The sequence below is a fragment of the Ischnura elegans genome, chromosome 9 (genome assembly GCF_921293095.1).
Source record: "Ischnura elegans chromosome 9, ioIscEleg1.1, whole genome shotgun sequence".
NCBI classification, from domain to species: domain Eukaryota; kingdom Metazoa; phylum Arthropoda; class Insecta; order Odonata; family Coenagrionidae; genus Ischnura; species Ischnura elegans.
This window is the reverse complement of record NC_060254.1, coordinates 461,422-483,339: the sequence shown is the minus strand read 5'-3', so window position 1 is coordinate 483,339 and position 21,918 is coordinate 461,422. Positions and strand designations below refer to the sequence as shown.

The following is a 21,918-nucleotide window of genomic DNA, read 5'->3' as shown; positions in this document are numbered from 1 at the left end:
ATCCCCCAAACCCCCCCCCCCTCGCTGCGCCACTGCGTGACGGTAGCTGTGGGATATTTTTCGCATTATCTGACAATTTGAGAAACTTCCCTCCGAAATTGTCGAATGAGTTAGGCACATTATTTTCCTCGTCCAAGGGAAGATTTCTCGTCCAACTCGTTAACCATAATTTGAACGATTCACTGTTTATCAAAGCAACTCATTGCAAATATCTGCCGTTTTTCGCTGAATTCCCTATCATTACTGACATCAGTCCTCCCTCGTGAAAGCCTGGCACGCGAGCGACAACGGAGGATTTTCTGTCGGAGCAGAAGTTAATAACACGCGAGGTTTGATGTGAACAAATGAGCAACGAAAAGTGTCGCACATTGAGTAACCGTACTATAATTTTATTTTCTCACTTATGCGCTACTTTTTACTCCGAAATTTATCATTAAAATGCATCTTAAAAGTTTTTATCGCTATTGCTACGAATAAAGTACCCCTTATCAAGGGCAAGAGATCAGAGCTCTGTATTTGACATTAAGTTACTCGAAAACAAGTCATTCTATAGAAAAATGCAGCATGCTATCCATTGGCTTATATTAAATTATCAACCTGGGTGGCGGCGAGGTAAAGTCCTTGTCTACCAAGCAAGAGGTCTCGGGTTCGAGTCCCGCCTGGGTGAGTGGTCCAAATCTCGGGCGTGGTTGTTCGTGCATATGTCATTGATGAACTGTTAATGATCCCCACCCGTTGTTAAAGGCCATTTTAAACTGTTTTCGGAGGTATGGGAATAAAAAATGCTTTAGTTTTAGTTTCAAACTTTTATCGTATTAAGACACAGAGATGTTATCAGTTTTCTTGCATGTGCTTAGAGGGATTTAATGGCACTAACAAGTTATCAGTTTCAAGATTGCACCATTTTACCGTCATCTCGTGCTGTGTGGGTTGCATGGAACAAAGGCCGCATGATGGGAGCTCACACCACCCCATCGCATGAATAGGTGCACGTGTTCCTTTGGTTAACATTATTCTGTGTGGATTTTTATGAAATCATCCAAGTGGCACAACTAGGATGTGTGGAGAAATTAATATCATCTCACCATGTTACCCACAGGATTTAAATTCCTTGAAAATTCTAATTATGCAGTCAGGTATTCCCGCCCCGTGAGCAGCATAACCCGTAAATGTAGGATTGGATAGCGCTTTGGAATGGGTGAGTTAGCTTGGCTTTGGCGAGTGATGGAAGAGGGACGATAAATGTTCAATGTTCAATAAGCCCGCCCGGACGGAGGGTGTGAGGAAAGGGTGGCAGATTAGTGACGCCGGAATACCCCAGGAAACGCAACTCAACCAACAAAGCAATTCTTCTGGGAAAACTGGATGTCTCGGGGAATTTATTGATTGCTACTTAGTGGACAACCTGTTTCATTATAATTAGACATGTTTTTCATTTACAAATCTCTAAATGTACGTAACTGCCGCGGATTTTCACCTTGAATATTGGTGCGATAATGGCTGTGGATTTTATCAAATGGATGTCGTGAGAAGTGGATGCCTAAAGGGTGCCTTATCGAATTAATGTGTTCGGCGCTCGTTTACAGTCTTGACAAGGTCAGTTCACGATGGGTCTGCCCTGGTCCAGCTTATCGGTTCCATTCCAATTAAAATAGCAATTAGGAATCACATTAATGAACACTGGAAAGGGATGCCGGTATCATTATAATTGGTTTCTCCCCTCAGAAACCTTTTTTCTATTTCGTCATTTATTGTGAAGCATTAGTATTGAAACGTAATCTATTAAAAAAGATGCAGGTATTGTTTTTGGCATCAATAGATCATAGCTAGCAATTGTAAATTATGCAACAATGATATTACCCTAAATTACTGTATATAGCGCACTCAGGCGTATCGCACGGGGCAACGGTGAGCTGTTATCCACATGTCTCCTCACTATGTTATACACAACATTTAAATTACTTGAAAATTCTAATTCTGCTGTCAGGTATTCCCGCCCCGTGTGCAGCATAACTCGTGAATGCATGTACGTAAATGTAGGATTGGATAGCGCTTTGGAATGGGTGAGCTAGCTTGGCTTCGACGAGTGATGGATTAGGGGCGATAAATAAAGTTTATCGCGCACTTATATTTTACCCGCCGAACACCTGCAGAACCTTGACTGCTGACATTCATATTGTCATAACCATAGAAATGGGCTCGTAATAGCATAATTTAATTGATTTAATATGTGATTGCTTAAAGATACATAATGTAATGTACATACTTTGTAATTCTTGTGTTTAACGCGCACTTGTTCACCTTAAGTACAACGCGTATTTAATTATCTGCGAATATAGCAATAAAGCCACGTAAGGCAGGTTCGATGGCGGCGGGGTTCAGTCCTTGCCAAATCACACTGAAGGTTGGATAGGTTACCCCTATCCAGGGAATGAATTTTTGTGCCCGTGTGTTGTTTTAAATGACGAATACGCGTAACAACGCCTTATAGGTATGTAATTTAGGCATAGGTGGTAGGATAATTCTGATTTTATCAAAACCTGTGGTAAAGTGTCATCCACTGTGGATCCAACTGTGACGTACCGTCAGTTTCCATCTAGTTAACATTATAAGCATCACGTACGCCCGTGACTCGTGTGCTTTCGGACCGAATGCCTCAATGGCGAAGTGTAAAAAGGCCGAGCCCGAGCACGTAGTAAATGATCGAAGCTGGGCGCGCATGCGCGTTCGTTTTGTGAGCGACCCTTGGCGCACTCGGCGTGCGGGGCAGTCGAGTTCCAGCGGTCGCAGCGAGCAGACGAAGAGCGCCTTCTCCTTCTTCACTCGCCACCGTAAATAAGACGATGAGGCGTGGGGCGTTGGGGGCTGTGCTTCTGGTGGTGCTGGGGGCGGCGGGGACGGCGAGGGCGTGGGGAGGCCTCTTCAACCGCTTCTCCCCCGAGGTGCTCTCCAACCTGGGCTACGGGGGCGGCGGCGGCGGAGGGGGACACCGCGTGTCTGCGGCCTACGGCGCCGGCAACGGACTCTCCTTCGGCGGGGGCGTCTTCCGCGCCGCACCTCCACCACAGGTGAGTCCCCACCACCATCATCACCCACCCAGTTCATATCGATCAGGGAAATTAGTTTATGGTCAGGGAAGTTAATATATGGTCTTGGAAACACTAGAGAGGCGAAGCGAAAATGGCGGTGGAAAGAGGAGGGGGCTCTTCAATGGCATGCGAGCTGGCCTTGGAATTTGCTCTCCCTTTGTCCATTCCACGCAGTTTGCACACACGTCGGCCGATTTAGACACTCCCCTCTCATTTTATGGAGGAAACCTTTTCTGCAGGCGCGAGTCGTCGCGAGGGAGGGAGTGCGAGGCAATGGCGATCGGCGATGATTCGCTGGACGTGAGCAAATGTGTTGTGGGAGAGGAGGGAGCCTTGGCCGAGAGGAGAGGGAGTGGTCATTTGACGGATTTTTATTAGACGGCGTGCTAAGATTTCAAAATTCTCGATAAAATCCAATTTAACACCCTTGTCAACAATATGTGAAATAACCTCATTCAAATCATAAGTCATGGGCGTACCCAGCGAGGGGCAGGGGGGGGGCAGCTGCCCCCCCTAGAAGCAAAAATCGCAAAAGTCTTGAGGCAAAATCAGTACTGAATTGAAACGAAAGCATTCAACAAATTTTCTTTAAACCCACGAAAAATGATATGTGTTAGTATAAGATATGTAACTAAAATAAAACTATTTTTTATAGGAAATAATCTCATAAACTAATGTCACAACTTGGTTTGCCCCCCCCCCCCCCCCCCATAGTTATGATCCTGGGTACGCCCTTGTTATAAGCATGTTTACAATGTAAGGAATGATTTGCAAAAGCAGATTTCTAGTCTCGATTGACGAAAATTTCAAAATATTCAGCTGCCTTGCGCTTTCAACTGGACAAATGTAGTTGCCGGCGTGGCTGCGGATCATGGGTTCGTGCTCCCTCGACGCCATTCCACTGATTCCATTTCACTCGATACTTTTTCTTTCCGGCTAGAAGGCATTTATTGTGGAAATGATGGATGACCGTGCGATTCATCAAAAAACTGATGGGAGTCTGATCGATGCCTAGCCATTGCACGCTCACGATAACATTAGGCGTATGAATAGAGGATTGATGCATACATAAATTACATCCTTTTTATAAATTTTTGGCCTCACAGGTTTTGAGAATTTAGGTCAGAAGTATATTTCACTCTATCAATGATACGACGTGATGGTTGGATTGGTTAGGTGAGTGTTAGAGCTCACTCCAGGCATAGCCACAGATACAGGGTCTGGGGGCCAGTTCCTTTCCCTGGTAAATCTTTCACTCCAAGGATTTTTTGTGGGATTTCCGTAGGCTTCAACTGGAATTTAAACCTATGACCCTTCATTGAGCAGCCCAGGGCTCTTCTCACTAAGATACGCACGGCATGCCATATAAAAAGCAGGCTGAGTAGCGTTTTATTTGCTGCATGAGTACATCGGATTAACTGTTAAGTTTAAATTTTTACCTTATCCTGATTAGAATGGAAGTTATATTTACGCATTTTTAAACATCAATAGGTCGTATTTTTTTGTAAAAAATCTGAATTTCGAGTTGTGAATATCTCGAAAAATGTTCGTAGTTGAAATCTCAATACTCACGTTGTTGATTGTACTTATCGTACTTAGTTTCGTGAAAATCGGAGGACTTTCGAAAATTTGGTGTTCGATCTTACCTGTAATTTCCAAAATTTTAATTTATTGAAAACGTCCACGTACAGCGTTATTGCCAATATACAGTGGCCTAATGACAAAAAAATATATTACACATTCATGAAATCTAACAAGAAGAATGGAGGCAATTGGTAAGGAACTAAAGAAAGAAATCGGTATTGATTATCGGGGAGATGAGATGGATGCAACCAAGTAGATGGAGCAATGGAAGGACTTTGAGGGGCGGTGATGAATAATCGCCTTCCGAGTTCTCTGCGGAGAGAGAGTGAGGGGGCGTGGAGGATGAAAAGAAGGCGATGGAGGGAGAAGTCAGAATGCCGTGCGACTTATCACATGTCTGCAGGAATAGTTCTGGGGTTTCCCACCAGGTGTAGATTTGGGTCACAGGTCCCAACGCTTCGAAGACCAAGTCCGCCACCGTCTTCAGGGGTTGAATGAATTGTGGCAAACCCGAGAACCATTCCTGCAGAGCATACGCCGGGAAAAGCTTAAATTATCATATGCTATCACTTATCATCACCCATATATTGGTTTGACGAAGCTATGCATTCAGTTTTCATGTCAGCGAATCTAATCACGCCTACTTATTGTTCCCTTTATACACCCTTAAAATTTTTATCATCCTTTCCTCATTTAAATTTTCCTTGTATTTCATTCGAGGTCTACCCATTTCAGTCTTTCCATCCACTTGTTCCTCGATGGCTATCATTATCAGGGTATCTTGTCTCAAGGTATGTCAGATTAGATTGTTTCCTCTTCTTATCAAGGTTTTCACGAGTCTTACCTTTCCCATAACATTTCTTTGGCCTTATTGTCACTATGAAAGTAAAACTTTGTTATGTTTAACGGAATTGTGTTGGGGTGTTTGGCAGGGGGTGACCGATATTCAACATGCAGCATGCAAGATGACCAGCGCGCCGTATGAACACCGCAAGGCCATAGAAATATTCTACACATTTATGCAAAGACATAACTTGCCAATGGTTAGTAATTCCTATAGCAAATCCATGCAGCGTTACAACTATAGGGATCGGGTTGGTGTAGGTGCTAGTCTGCTGAATTCTCACCCCGTGGGCTCGAGTTCAAATCCCGCCGGCGGCAGAGTATTTTCAAAGACATTTCAAGCTCAACTCTCCGTCCGTCGGATGGGACGTGAAGCCGTGGTCCCCTTGGCGCCTTTCGTTAAGAGCAGGCTAATGCCGACGCCGGGTTTCTCTCCACCCTTCTATACCTACCCTTCCGTATGGCGCAAATGACCTCATGAGAATGGCGTCTTTGAAATCAGTGAATGAGTTCGACTAGTACCCATTTCTATATCTAAATCTACATATGCATGATACATTGCGAGCTACCTCTAGGGTGTTTGGCAGGGGGGGGACCAATCACCAACATGCAGCGTGCAAGAGGACCGCCACATGCACACCACACAGTCATAGAAAAATACTACGCATACTAGCAAAATATACATGCATACTCATCAGACAAAACTTGCCGATGGTTAGTAATCTGCGAATATAGATGGCTATCCAATCTGCGATAAAAGTCTCCTTCTGACTTGGCAACGCTGCAGCATGCAAGAGGACCGACACATGCACATCGCACGGTCATAGAAATACTACGCATACAAGCAAAACATGCATGCATATTCATAAGGGAAACTTGTTTGTTAGTAGGTTTAATGTGGACCGAAGTGATGAAATTTTTATTTTCTAGGGAAATGGTAACGTCGAGAAATGTCATTCGGGAGGGGGAGTGGTAAGAAGTAAGGGATAGTTCGGAGAATTCATTGAGTGCCGAAATGAAAGAGCTCAGTGAGTTGTCTCCGTGAGGACAGAGAAGGAAAATATCATCTATACAGCGAAGCCAAAGTAAGGGTTAAAGTGGGTAGGAAGATAGGAAGGATTCTTCAAGGAGACCAAGAAATAAATTTGCGTATGAAGGGCCTTCTCCTCACTCCCCCTCCCGAATAACATTTCTCGACGTAACCATTTCCCTAGAAAATAAAAATTCATCACTTCAGTCCACATTAAACCTACTAACAAGCAGCAATACCTTCACTTTAACAGCTGTCACCCCTCACATACTAAACAAGTCTCGTCAGCCAAATAATTTCCTTTGCTGCTTCAGTTGCTGCTACAATCACAGCTTCTGTTGTTGTAGTAGCAACCATCGGCTATCTTTGACTTAGCCACGAAATAGCTCCTCCAGCGTGAGATGTAACTACTCTTGTAGTCGATCTGCCTGTTTTGACACACCCTACAAAGTCTGCATCACTGTAACATTCTAAAATGCCTTTGTTTGCTTTAGAACTGTAAGTAATACCCAAATCAAGCGTCCCCGCCAAGTATCGAAAGGCCCTCTTCTTGCGACATCTTCTGATGATGGATTTTCTAACGACCTTGAGATAAATCCAACGGTGTACGCCAAATCTGGTTTGGTGCCAGTCATGAGGTACATTAATGCACCTACTGCTTTTCGGTAAGGAAGCTTTTTCCCTCCGTCTCCTCTTCTTTCCCTGCTTTTAAAATCAATGGACTTTTCAAAATCGGCGTTGACATTGATTTGCAATCTGCAAAGTTGAATCTTTGCAAAACCTTGCTTTCCGACTGATCTTGATGTGATTATCTTCTTTTTGGATCTGAAGCCCCAGGAAATAATCAGTTTCCTTCAATGTAAACTTGAACTCCTCTTGTAGTTGTTTCAGAAAAATCTTTAAGTCTTGTTTGTAAGTTGCTGTAAGTAATCCATCATCTACCTAAAGAACACTGATGAACTTCCTTCCATTCTTTTCTTTAATAAATAGACATGGATCTGCTTCACTCACTTGGAATCCCAGTTTCCTTAAGAAACCTCCAAAACGTTTGTTCCAGCACCTTGGGGATTGTTTCAAACCATAAATGCTCCCTCTTCAAACGACAAACTCGTCCACTATTGTCATCGTAGGCCTCTGGTTGACACATGTAAACTTCCTCTTCTAATTCTACGTACAGGAACGCGGTTGAGACGTCGAATTGAGCTAATAGTATCTCCTCGCTCGCAACTATGCTCAAAATCGGCCTGATCGTTCCCATCTTTGCCACAGGACTGTAGGTTTGATTAAAATTAATTCCCCGACGTTGACCGCAGCCTTTGGCAGCTACTCTTGCTTTGAACTTGTCAATGCTTCCGTCTGGTTTCATCTTTAAACGAAAAAGCCATTTGCAGGGAATTGCTTTTTCTCCTTTTGGCAAATTTGTCAGCTCCCATGTTTCATTCTTAAGCAATGAATCCATTTCACTGTCCATGGCCTTCTTCCATTGAACACATTCTCGGCTGTTCAAAGCTTCTGTGACGGTATCTAGATTAATATTCTCCATAGCAAACTCCTCAGCAATCATGATGCACTCTGCGTAAGAAAATGGTTTTCTCAATGAGAAACGATCCCTCAGTCTTCCTAGCATTCCTGGACGCTCAGCTTCTTCACTTGGAGCCTCATTTCTTGAGTCTTGTGATTCTCCGTCGTCTTTGCTGTCTTGATCCTCTTGATCTTCTTTACCGTCTTGTTGTTTAACCCGTTGTTGCGGCTGTTCATTGCGAACTTCTTCTTGAGCTTGCTCTTCTTCAGAATCGTCTTGCGGTTCCTTCAAATTTACGTCTCGAAGAGGTAACTTTACTCTTTCTGTGCATTCGGTAAACTTCTCTTGAAATTTGACGTCTCTGGACATAACTACGCTGTGCTTCTCTTTAACGTAGACTCTCTACCTCTCCTCTCCGTCGTATCCAACGAGATATCCTTTTACCGCTTCTTCCTCTTCTGAATGGGAATATGGACAAAACACGTCGATCCAATGATTCGAAGGTGTTTTATCCTTGGTTTTTCTCCAAACCATTACCTATGAGGACTGCAACCTTCCATTGATGATTTGCCAGTCCTGTTAAGTATATTTGTAAACTGCAGTACTTACTAATTGAGCCCAAATAGCTTTTGGAAACTGAACCTCTGGATTAGAGTAATTAAAGGTCCTAGCCATCTCCACACTTGTCCTATTCTCACGCTCGGTGTCACCGTTTTGCTCTGGTGTGTACGGTGCTGTCAGCCTAAGCGTGATTCCTTCTGTTTAAAGAATTCTTTTCACCTCCTCGTTGTCAAACTCCTTTCCATTATCGAACAAGAACTCTTTAATGATATGTCCTTGGTTCTTTGCGTGTGCAATCGTCGCCTTGAGAACGTCCTTCACATCTGACTTTTCCTTAACGATGTATCCATAACGATATTTTGTGTAACTATTCTTAAACACAACTAAATATCGTATTTTTTTGAAATGAATCATCAAATGGACCGCATACATCACCTGACATCAGCTCTCCAGGCCTTGAAGTCTTCTTCCTTGTGCCAAATGAGCTTTACCTTAAATGTATGGCTCACACAGATCCATTTTTGAAGACACCTTGATTCCCAATTCCTTCTCACGCATCTGTTTCACGTGCCTCTTGTCTTGATGTCCCCACCTCTCGTGATACAGCTGCAGTGTCGAATTTTCTGCTTCAACAACTTTGACCCATTCTTTTTTCTCAGGAACAACTGGTTCAATGGCTGCCTTGTACAGAGTTCCGCCTTTCTCGCAACTTCCGCACAGCACTACTTTTCCATTAACTTCCAACCAGCACTTAGTTGTCGTGGAATGAAATTTGCTATTTGAAAGGTCTTTTCTTTAGTGAAAGATAAAATTTCAATGGTGCCATTCCCGATGGCCTTGAGAACTTCATTTCCAGCGCCTTTAATGACGCAGGGACTTTGAAATTCCTGGAACTCGACAAATAGATCGGGACAATGCGTCACATGCTTCGTCGCTCCATTGTCGATCCACCATCCTGATGGAACCGTCTCGACTCCAAACATATCTTCACTAATAACACTCAGGGCTACATTGGTGTCCACGGCGTTGCTCTGAGGAGCGCTCTTCTTTGGTCGTCCATCAGCAATCCACTTTTTACAAATCTTAACCCAATGGCCCATCTTGAAGCAATAACTGCAGCAGTCCTCTTTTCTTGAATTTTTGTGACCCGGACCGAAATTACTTTCCGTCTTTTGTTTGTCCTTCTTGACCACAAGTGCCTCCTCAGAATTTTCTTTCCTGGCAATTTCTTTGGATTAATAGAGCTGAGTTGTTTTTATAAGCCACCGCTTGAAATACAGATAGACGGAATTTGTTCTTGGTAGAGTCGAGGTGAATGTGTTGATATATTCGTCGTGAAATTAGTGAAGACACTACGAAAAAAGTTATTTAAGAAATAAGCTTTATCTCGATTGTTTGTCACTCTATCGCCTCGTTCATTTATAAGTGAAGAAACTTAAGCGCTATTTCCGTACCCCTTTACGTGTGACCTTTCGTTTTAGTTCCTATGATTACATCAGCTTCGGTTTTTAGAATTAGATGCTAGATATCAGCAACTTTGTCCTTAATAATATGGCAATGTAAAACTACAATCTATAAAGCTTCTTTTTTACGCGGTTTTATAAACCTTCCGATGATTGGAGTTTTTCTGTATCCGATTTTTCTGATGCACTATCGCTATTTTCACAAGGGCTTTATTAACGTTTTGAACACGTTATTGCCGTCTGAACGGAACCTGTGACCCCATACTTTAAGTTTTGCGCATCTAGTTGTTTAATTACAGAGCTGACAACTATGTGTTCAAATAAATACATGAGATCGACGTTAAAGATGTCTGTCTGTATTATCATTATTACCATTGTGGTGCTTTGTGCAGGAGATGGTCGATGTTTTTCGATTTTGATGTCTAGATCGAATAATTTGTTGAGTTTAAGTGGTCTTGCGCTGGACGGCAATCGGAAGATCCCCTGAGGATGAGCAGCAAGTTGCTGCCCGAAACGTCGGGAGACATGGAAAATATCAACCGGTGGAAAACTCGAGAAAATTTTCTGCACATGATTTTCTTCTATTTCCATGTTATTTAGGAAACTGCAAATATTGCAAACATTTCTGCGGGTGGAAAGGAACGTAATGAAAATCGACTCTATGATTGAGTAAATAGGAGAGAATGACGTATTTTTCTAGAATTTATTCTGTGATAATCTAATTATAATATTAATATTTTCCTTGGAAAATGTTACATCTGGTATATTTATCCTCGTGACTTTCGAGCGTACTCAATATATTGATCCTTAAGTATATTTCCTCTAAAAAATGTTTTCCGCTTAAAAAGAAAGTATTTTTAATCAAATCCGGTCTTTGGTGCTAGCTTTCTTTATCATATCATGCATGATGCGTAGATAACACTTGGGAACAATTTTTAACCCACTTTCTGTTGAATTCCATGGGGTAGTTTCCTTCATCAAAGAAAACGAAAGGCATTGATTGCGATTCGTCACCCACCATTAGTGTATTCATAATATACAAATTATTTGGTTCTAGAAATCCCAGTTTAGACGAATGGCAATGGTCAATTTTTATCCTCATTTGAAAAAGGCCAGATTGGCGCCCATGCGATGCCACTACACGTGACGTCTACGGGACCCAAACGCTATACGAGTAGATAGGAGTTTTGCATCGTCTGAGATTACCAATGCATGCATGAGGCACAGAGCTCGGGGAAACATGTCTTAATAATCACCTATTAAAACTGGCTAAGGTCGGAAAGTTTTCTTCGTTTGATAGGGTATTAATAAACCTTATTTAAGACAAGCGCTACCTGTTAGCAGCCGGCATTGTAGTGGCGCTCATAGCCTCGCACCAACGTGGCCTCACACGGGGGAAGCAGGAACCAGAATGACGTCACACGGGCTTTTTCCAGCATTCATACTTTAGCCGTGAACTGTATCGGGTCATGCAAGGTGTTGAAAAGGATAACAAACTGAATAAGTTGCCCATAGCTACCATTCCAAAGACAGATAATATCATCTACGTAGCGGAAATAATAGATCACATTTGATTCAATTTTTATTCAAACGATTGGTTTTCTAAGTGGTCCATAAAAATATCAGAAAGTAACGAAGAGCCTGGAGAAGCCAGTGCCAAACCATTTGTTTGAACGTAAAAACGGCAATTAAACCAAAAACAATTTTGTTTTCTGCAAATATTCATGAGTTTGTTCATTTCTTTCACGAATATTTGCACAAAACAAGCCGCAAGAGACTCTTCCGTCCTCTGCTTACAGAGAATTTTTACAGTGCATTCATAGAGAAAGGGCCTCGCTCATAATCACGCACTATCAGCACCAACCTTTTTCGGCCTTTCCCAGCAGGGAATCCGCATTATTATCCAAGGGACTTCAAGGGTAGTTGGCCTCCCTCCTTTCGGGGTTTTATAACCCTACCAGCGGCATTGTTTCGTTGTCAATCATTTATCGTTTATATGAATTAGCCATATGCATAATTGTTGCTTGCACGTGAATTGCAGACTTCGAATTGGATTCTTTGTATTATTGTGAGAATTGTGAAATTTTGATAGAAGCTCTACTGTCAGTATTCACGCATTTAATGAAGCAACAATTTCCATGTTGATGTTTATACTTAAATCGAGATATAAGTTAATATTTATCGTAGAATTTTGTTAAAAATAGTAAACGCTGCTGAAAAGACAAAGAATTCAATTGTTAGTTTATATATTTTGAGAAAGGAACAAATATTTATTTCGAAAACTGACTGAGTGAACATTTGAATGACCGCGGTCCCTTACTACGAAGAGGGGTTTATAAGACGAGGCTTAATATAAGACGAGGGTACTTGCTCCCGGGTTTCGAAGTTACGGCCTAAGTCCCACTTTGTTGTGTCCCGGAACTAAGACTTCGCGAACCCGTGACCGTCATAAAAGGGGGAAAGTAAGGGAACGTTTATTTTCGGCATTCGATCGCTTGCGTAGAAAAATCTCCGACGATAATTTGCGGCTTTCGTCTCCCGGGTCAAGAAACGTCCTGCCGCATATAGTCGTCATTCGTAGGGAAAGGGTTTAAGTCAACATTGGAAGTATTACCTTATAAAAATTGGAGGGTCTTACTAAAATAATTAATTATTCGTCATTTGAAAGAAAATTTCATTTCAAATTCTTATTTTTCTCTCTGCTCTATGAGAAAGTCAAAAATGTTGCCACGTAAGCGGAGTAAATAACTCTGCACACCGTAAAATCAGCCGATTTGTCAACTTCATGAACTGTGAAACTCAACCTAGGGAAAGCTACAAAATATACAGCATTAATCTTCCACAGAAAGTTGCAAACATTATTGGAGATACATTAAATGGCTTTAGCGTATTTTTGCATAGCATATTTTGTTATAAATTTATTTAGAATGTTGAAATATTATCTGGTCTTACATCTTACCTCGAAAGAAAAAAATAAACTGATAGAAACTCATGTATGAATTAACGCTTTCCCGGCGAGCAGGTTAAAGCAGAAAGCTTTTGTGGGTGTTTCCGCGCTGGTAAGAAATAGGGTGGTTTCCTATTATTTTTTATTGCCTAAATCGAAAGATTATTACTCCTGGAGTACGTATTTCACGCTTTTAGATTTTTACATGACGATATCTATTTTTCGCGATTAAATGAAAAGTGAAAATTTTCAAGCGCGCGAAAACGCGACGCGTAAGTATGAATGCCGGGAAATCTCTCCGGTTGACGTATTTCTGGTTCCCGCTGCCGCCCTGTGAGGTGACCTCGTCATCACCCATTCTCAAGGCCACTGGATAAATATTTGACTCTACGGACTCAGTCAGTGACGAGGAAGACCATATCCTTAGTTAAAAAGTGCGGCGTATCGGAAGAAGTGGCCAAACGTATGTATCCTCATGCTCCGGCACCTCCCACACTATATGTACTACTTAAAATGCATAAAGAAGACGTTCCTATACTGCCTATTGTGAGTGCCATTGCATCTCTCACGTATACCTTGGCCAAATACCTTACAGGAATTTTGTCTCCGTTTGTAGGTGTTTGTGAACATAACATAAAAAAACTCATCGGATTTTGCGGGGATCGTGGAAAAACTTACATTGGAGAAGGCGGTTAGCTAGGATGTTATTTCCCTATTCACTGCCCCCCCCCACTCGTTGATGCGATAAGAGGGGAGTGCATAGAGGAGGCAGGCATACCGAGTCCATCCCATCCCGCAGAAGATTGATTTCTGTTCTCGCCACTTCGGTCGCATTTTAATCGGTTTTCAAAAATGTCCGCGGCGCGGTGATGAATGCCATGCGATCCACTTTTATCCAATATTTTGCAGTGTGGCATTTGTAATTGCGAGGAATAGCAGTGAAGAGTTATGCATTTGATGAATAACATCATGATGAATGTAAATGTCGGCTGAAACATGACTTAAACCCCCATGAAACTCGGATCAATTTGTTCATCAGCGTCGCAAGTGGCGACTTTTGTAACCCCATCAAAATGCGCGGTGAGTGACAGCTCATTGATAGTACCTACGTATTGAGGATCCCCTTTTGGAATATCCGTGCGTTTAAAATTATTGAGGAAAAATTCGACGGTGCAGTTCGACAGTTTCATGTGCAGGATTTTGAAAAGTGAGCCTTTTCATCTGCACTATTATGTCTTAGGTGTTTCCTAAGATATGTTGATGACACCTTTATAATATGATCTCATGGACTTGACGCTCTTCACTTTGGACCATATGAACAACCAACACCCGAACATCAAGTTCGCTATGGAGATGGAGGGGAATAATAGGATTCCTTTCTTCGATGTCCTCGTTCATCGAAAAGAAAATGGCAAACGGAGTCATGGTGTCAGTCGGAAACCCACTCGTACCTCATCGCTGCCTCAATGGCCGTAGTCGCCATCATCCCTCTCTCTCCACGCGGGGCTCTCCTTTCCACTCGGGCGCCACAGCGGAAGCAGCGACATCCGACTCGGAGAGTGTGCTGCTGCGGCATTGGACTCAAGAGTACCTATCATGCCAGAATGGGCATGGAGAGCGGAAGTGGATGTCGTTGGCCTTCGAAAAGCCCTCCAAAAGCAACAAAAGCTCGGGTATGAAACCGAAACAGACCGCCAGGCACTTTCAGCCCTTTGTATCTACGATATCGAGCAAAATTTCTAGAGTTTTGAGGATGTATAACATAGAAACTTCCATCGACCTTTGTCTATCTTAAGAGAACGCCTTGTTTGTGTAAAGGATCCTATTGGCCTTGTGACAGCAGAAGTTTATACAGCCGCAATGCGCGTCACTTAATGTGATTACTACCAGAGTGTTATGGTCATCAAACCAATATTGGGATCGTCTAACTGTAGAGACCGTAAAGATAAGACTGGAAATTAAAATTGTCATCAGAGATACCGGATATTCGATCAGCAGATTTTGGAATCGAACTCTGAAAACAATGATGATTGCCAGAGCTGTCTACGCTGGTCAACGGTCCCCATTCACATCCCTTCTCTTTTTCTAAGACCGTGGCCAAAACAATCGGGGCTCCACGCCCCTCCTGATGCCGAGCGCCAGCGGCCATTTCAAGTATTATATTTATATAGAAACCTCGAGAATGGGTGACGAGAAGGAAGCCGAAACGAAGGTGCTCCTGGAATTTCTTACCCGCGAGGAAACCCAAGAAGAGTGTGTTAATAGAAACCCTCATTGATTTATTTGAAATTTGATAAAACTTATGAACATTTTCGTTAATTAACAAAAAGATACGCCTAAATCATTTTATGTATTTCCATTTATGTTTGCAACTAGTTTTGAATTATAATACTGAAGACTTTTTAGTTTTCCCCAGGCTGAGTTTCAAAGATAATGAAGTGGAAAAAACGGCTATTTTACCGCCGCGGAGTTATATATTGCACTGACATGTCAACATTTTTGAATTTGTCATAAAACAAAAAAAAATAATTCAGAATTTACAATGAAATTTTCTTAACAAGTTCATTTACTTTAACCTACACACAAACCCAGATATAAATTTGCAAAGTTCAGCGGCGCCGCCGCTGTAATAAATATTATTTTGACGACGACAGTAGATTTTGACGTGGATTGTGAGTTCTTGTCATTTCAGTGTTTAGTTCTTACTCATGTACAGTCGGTTTCCAAAGTATTTCAACGAATGGAGCGGCGCCACTTTCGCCGCAGTTTGGAAATTGAGTTTCGCTATTTTCTATTGTAACAGTGGGAGGGAAATTCCAACGACATTACCACCTCCCGCAATATTTTTATAACAACATCATCAAAGGGAAATGTATGCGGGATATGTGCAATGCTTAATACCACATAAATTGTGCACCTCATGCTAGATAATAAGTCCACGTCCAGAACGTCAATTTAATTTCTCTTGTAAGTTGGCCGATCCGTCGAAGTATATTGTCTTGCAATTAACGCTGAACCTTTTCAATCAGAGATAGCGAACATAACATATTAAATATCCGCCGCAATGTCACTGCAAGTAATGCCACTGAGTGTTTATTATTAAAATTAAGTTTAATTTAGTGACACTAGAATACTGGTTCATTCCCTTTCCTGACAAAGCTCGTAATGTATCCCCTGCGGAGTCAACGAGCGTGAGATGGCGTAAAGGAGAAAAATTACCACGAAAGTTATTCGAAGTCTGTGATTCGAACCCCTCCGGGAAATTTTTTTTCCGTTACATAGAATGGCAGTAGCAATTTTTTATCCACTGAAAGCATATTTACTTCATTAAAAACTGCTGTCATTATAAAATTTTGAATGGAGAAAATTCTCTTTTTGCTTTCCGCGGATATCATTGTTCGTTTTTGCCGAAATATCAATGCACGAACAATATGGAAAATATTTCAGTCAGGTAAACTGCTCCATCAAGTCCTTTTTCGTATTACCCGATTATTCTATCGTTTTCAATAATATGTAGACACTCACGAGACCCGCTTAATTGACGGAGCTAGCCGCCTCAATAGGCGAACGGCGGGGAGTATTAGATCACCAGCCGCTTGTGTATAAAAAGTCCTTTATCGCGCGATTGAAAAACGAATCCCCACACCTATCTGCTTGGCAAAATATCTCTCTTAATTTGTCGTTTCTGTCGGAACCGAAAATATAGCGGCGTTCCAATATCATGTTCTCCGTGTCACTGTTAAAGATATCCATTTTCAATTGCTCACGCAATATAAGCTTCGCTCGTAGTCTCCGGGTCTCTAGCGGCTCCCAGCCTAATGCGCTAAATATCTATGTAAAGCTTCCCACACATCCGCGGCAGTTTTTGACTAATCGCACAGCTTTCCTTTGTGTTTTATTAAGTTCAACAATGAAGTCTTTCTACACCGCATTCCATATCAACGCTTCATATATATATATGCGAAATGGTCGTGCGAGTGCGAAATAGCACCTCTCTTTTTCTTACTCGTCCGAAAATCTTCTCACAATACGCTTGACGAATGCTTACTTCTTCAGGGCTCTAAACGAATATTTTTTATGTTTGTTCCCAGCACTAGGTTCGAATCCATCGTATCTCCTAGATACTTCACTTCACCTGTTGCCTTTATGTTCACCCCAAAATATGCCGGAAATAAAATATTCCGTTTTGGTTTCACAGGTGACTCTATTCCAATTTTTAAGGTTGCAAAAATTGATCTGTGATACCGTCCATGACATAGATTTGTTTTATCAACTTTGGATGGTTTACTACTTAAATGTCTAATTTGTATTTCCTCTTGCGAGCTTGTAAACTAGTTGTGCAAGTGAGTGATTTGCTAGTGCGTTTAATAAGATCTCGGTGATTTATATATTCCTTGATTACGGTTTTAGAGAGTAAGAATCCAAATTTATAGGTGTGGCAGATTGAAAAAGTAAATGCGTATCTTTGATTTTCAAATTGGAAAATAATATTATTTCGTTGATTAATTGTGCGCCATAAACTTTCTAATTCAATATAAGTTAATACATGGGAGGCGCTGTGTGATTTGACTGCTGTAAAAACTCCGCTATCTGCCCCAACGTGTCGATCGCCATTGTATATCTTTAAATACTGGAGGGAAAACTTTGCTGTAGCTTATATCCTTCGTATGTCTATGTTCCTATGACCATGTCTGCGTCCTGAAATTTATACACTTTAGTGTTTAATTTTCAAATCTGTAATCGACAATGATGCTACATTTAATTTTTTAGAGAGCAATTTGAAGTTGCAAATATTTTGAATGTTTTATGCAATTCCCTTTCATTCCAGACATTCATCCTTCCTTAAGATACACCTAACCCAACCTAAAACAGTTATAAGACCTATCCATCGTATCTATCTATAACATCAAATCGTGTTCCTTCCTTCCCTACTGAAGCCGCAACCCCCTGCCATACTCCATCTAGCCTGCCGCTTCATCCTCGACTCTGCTGATGGGGTGGCGGTGGAAGTCATCAGAAATTGTTGTGCCGCCAAAACGCGAGAAATTCTTGAGATAGCAAGATATTGTTAGATCGTGGATTCCGAGATTCATTATCTTTTTCAATAATATGTCGAGTCCTATTGAATTGATTGGGCCGGCTCGGTGAATACTAGGAAGGTTGGCACAAAAGGCAACCTGCATCCTTTTACTTTATGTCGCCGACCAGGTAGGGCGCGAATGACTTGGGGCCAGCGAAATCGCTGTCAAAACTCCAGGAGCAAAAAGCACGAGCGAATCGCGCTGCGGAAACCACGGAGGGAAACGGAACGAAAATACGAGGCCTACGTTTAGTTTCGTTCCCGCACGGAATTAAAATCACCAAGGAGTTTAGTTTCGGCCCAGGACGAAATTTTACTCCCAGGAACGAAACTAAATGAATCGAAACTCCCCTGCTCATTGAAGAAGGATTTGGTGATTGAAGCTGTCGCGGCTCATGACGATTAAAAAATAATAACTCACATACGGGTGTATGCCGCGTGTCGTAAAGGAGATGGCCCCGACGTTTCGCGACCGACTGCTGGTCACCTTTTCAAGGGAATAATGTTGGAATTGGTTTTTTGCTGCCTTTTTATATTTCAGGTGGGAGGGGTGGGCGAAGGGTGTGGGGGGTTAGGTGTGGAGGGGGAATCCAGTCCTAACCCCCCACACCCTTTGCCCACCCCTCCCACCTGAAATATAAAAAAAAAGGCAGCAAAAAACCAATCCCAACATTATTCCCTTGAAAAGTGACCAGCAGTCGGTCGCGAAACGTCGGGGCTATCTCCTTTACGACACACGGCATACACCCGTATGTGAGTTATTTTTAATCAAGGATTTGGTGCTTTCCCGGCGAATGCTGTTGATAAAACCTTCACGGGAAATCATCCGGGTAAGGATGGGCATTGCTGCCAACGTTTCAGTGGCCTTCTCTGCCATCGTATTATTCGCCCTGAAGACGATGGCAGAGAAGGCCACTGAAACGATGGCAGCAATGTCCATCCTTACCCGGATGATTTCCCGTGAAGATTTTATCCGCTACCCATTGTTATGTTTTGATCCCAGAAGTTGAGTGGAGGGGGATAAGGGAGAATAATTTCGACCCCTTGCGTTTGACTTACGGTCAAAAAGATTAAAACATAGAGCATGAAAAGCAAATGGCCAGTTTGCGTTCACCGTTGTCGTGTTAGTGGTAAATATATGAGTGCCCCGTGCATCTAATGGTGGTAGAACGAACCTCTGCTTCATTCAACCACACTCGGTGTGTGGGTCGAAACTCAACCGTTCGAAGGTGAAGCACGTGGTGCCTCCGGCGCGAGACATAATCTGCGTTTCATTTCGTCCAAGGGTGTTACGCTCCTTTCACACAGCACGGTTTCGCCCGTACGGCGGAAAACCGTACGGGACACATTCCAATAGTGGCGCAAAGAATCAGATGGGAGCTTTCACACTGATACGGCGACGGTTTATCGCCGTGATACAGCTGCCGTCTGCCACTAGAACCATACGGTCGCCGTCCCCGTCGAACTGCGTAGTGGCGCATTGGAGTGAACAGCCCCTTTCACACAGCCCGGTTTCAGTCGTACGGTTGGTTCGCTAGCGAGTGCACGCTGCTCAGTTCACTGTGGAAAAATGTATGAAATTGACGCTCAGGTGCTTATATCTTTGGTAGAATCTAAGCCTGTGTTGTGGGACAAGACTCTTACAGTATTTAAATATAGAAATGCGACGTGAAATGGTTGGAGTTTGTTTGGCGCCGAAACCTGATTTTGATGTCATCGATAGATATTAATTAATTAAAAACATTGCTTGCTCTCGATCCATTTTAGCTAAGCAGTACACACAGACAGGTGCACATCCGACTCAAGCCAATGCTCAACTGAAGTCCCTCACCGTACGACGGGACCGTGCTGTGTGAAAACTACTTTTAAACCACTTACAACCGTACGGTTTTCCCCCGTACGTCTTTCGGTATCAGTGGCGAGGTTTTACTCCCGGAAGATTCATATTTGACTTTAGGACAAACTGTTTCTGTCTTTTGAAGAATTAGCTGAGTACCTTTACTCCATGCGCAGTTATTGCAGTGAAATTCGGGGAGGGTTCGATTCCAAAGTAGTTTTATTTTTTTTCATTTTGTAAAAGAGTCATTCTAAACATGAAAACGGTAGTTACAATTGACTAAAGAAAAGTTAATTACTGGATTTTAAGATTGAATTTTTAAAAATAATGACTCAATCTCCGTTATCACATTATTTCATACATTTCTGAACAGATTTATTCACTGAGAGGAAATAAGTCGGGGAAGTGGCAGTGGTTGTACATTCGCACCCTTGCGGCTAATTACTGTCAAATCTCCGTCGGGTAAAAATCCTACTAAAATACAACAAATCACCTTGATACAATGCTCAATAAATAACCTTATGCATTCGTAGTCGAAATCATTTCATGACTCTGGAGCTTAAGAAATGATTGTAATTCAAGAGATAATAATCATAGTATTCGGCCAAAAAAAGCGGAAAGTTACGCGGGTAAAAGCACCAACGGTTTTCTTCCAGTGGGTGTGCGAACCACAATTTTCTCCAAGGAATAGTTGAAAATAAATTGGTTTATGTATTCTTTCAACCCTAAATAGTCCAACGATTATCAATAATTATACATTTGCGACCTTCAATATTCCAATATGTTTTGAGCAGTTGTACCGTAGGAAATCTCCAGCAACATAAGAAGAACACTAAGCCGCCTGATTCACCCGACCTAAACTCCACTGAGAACTTATGGGCATTATGAAAAAGGAGCAAAAAGGGGATAAAGAAACAACGAAGGGGAACCAAAACAGTGGGGGTGCTACAGACTAGTGTCCACGACTTGTGGAATGCATTTCAGCGCCATGTATGTGAGAAATTAGTTGTATGCATGCCTAAACGTCTTCAGGAAGTGGTAGAGACAGTGGGTGACGCTAATAAACAATTATTAAATGGAAAATTGTATGATTTTAATCACATATTCTAACCCAAAAAAATTCATCCGAGCAAAATCACCCGTGAGCCTGATGAAAAAGTTTGAAGATATGGGTGTCATCCATTACGGTATTTCGATTGGAAATAAATGTGTTAACGTTGATAGTCATTTGTTTAATAAATTCAGTCAGTAAAAATCATAAATAATGTTTTTTTTTGAGTGAACTGTATCTACTGTTTTGATGTTAAGAGTGACTAAAAAAATGAAAAAAATATAAGTACCTACTACGGATTTGTACCCTCCCAGAACGTCATAACAACTACCGCGTACAGAATAGACCTAATCAGCTACGGAGACACGTATTAGTGAAACAAACGATGAGTCAAAGTATAAATATAAAGATAGGAAATACCTCGCCACGGAGAGCGAAAGAAAACAGTGTGAAGGCCCAACGTGTTCGTGGAATTGAGTTTGCTCATCGCATTCCATCCGCTAGTCTTAATTCCGCCGGGGCTTTTCCCGCCTGGAGTTTGACTCCGGCTTCGGTCGCGTCCGTCCTCGTCGGCTCCTCGTGCCGTGAAGGCAAAGGATGCGGGTTGTTGTAAGGGCATGTTTTCTCCGACCAATCCCCATCACTCGTGGGTGGGGACCATTGAAAACGACAGGACAGGCTGGAACATCCGAATTTCAATTTTCATCTGTTTGATTCGGTAGGCCTGTGTTTGTGCAACCCCTTATTGGGAATGCATTGAGTTCCTACGTAAATGTAGTCTCGTGGGTGAATGAGCACCGATCAAAAGATTCGTGAAAGGTGCCACCCAAACTCTGCTGACAGTAGCGAAAGTCGAGGAGCGACACTAATATAAGAAATACAGAGAAGACTGAAAACAGACTAATTGAGTA

The 21,918-nt window shown here is 42.1% G+C and overlaps 1 protein-coding gene across 1 annotated transcript in view; it reads left to right on the top strand.

Annotated features, from left to right (window-relative positions):
* Positions 1–2,799: 2,799 nt before the first annotated feature.
* LOC124165149 (ITG-like peptide) overlaps positions 2,800–21,918 on the top strand; it is a 119,201-nt gene continuing 100,082 nt past the window's right edge. The window contains exon 1 of the mRNA XM_046542458.1: positions 2,800–3,068. Within this exon, the coding sequence (XP_046398414.1) occupies positions 2,844–3,068 (225 nt within the window). The 5' untranslated portion in view covers positions 2,800–2,843. The remainder of the gene's footprint in view (positions 3,069–21,918) is intronic.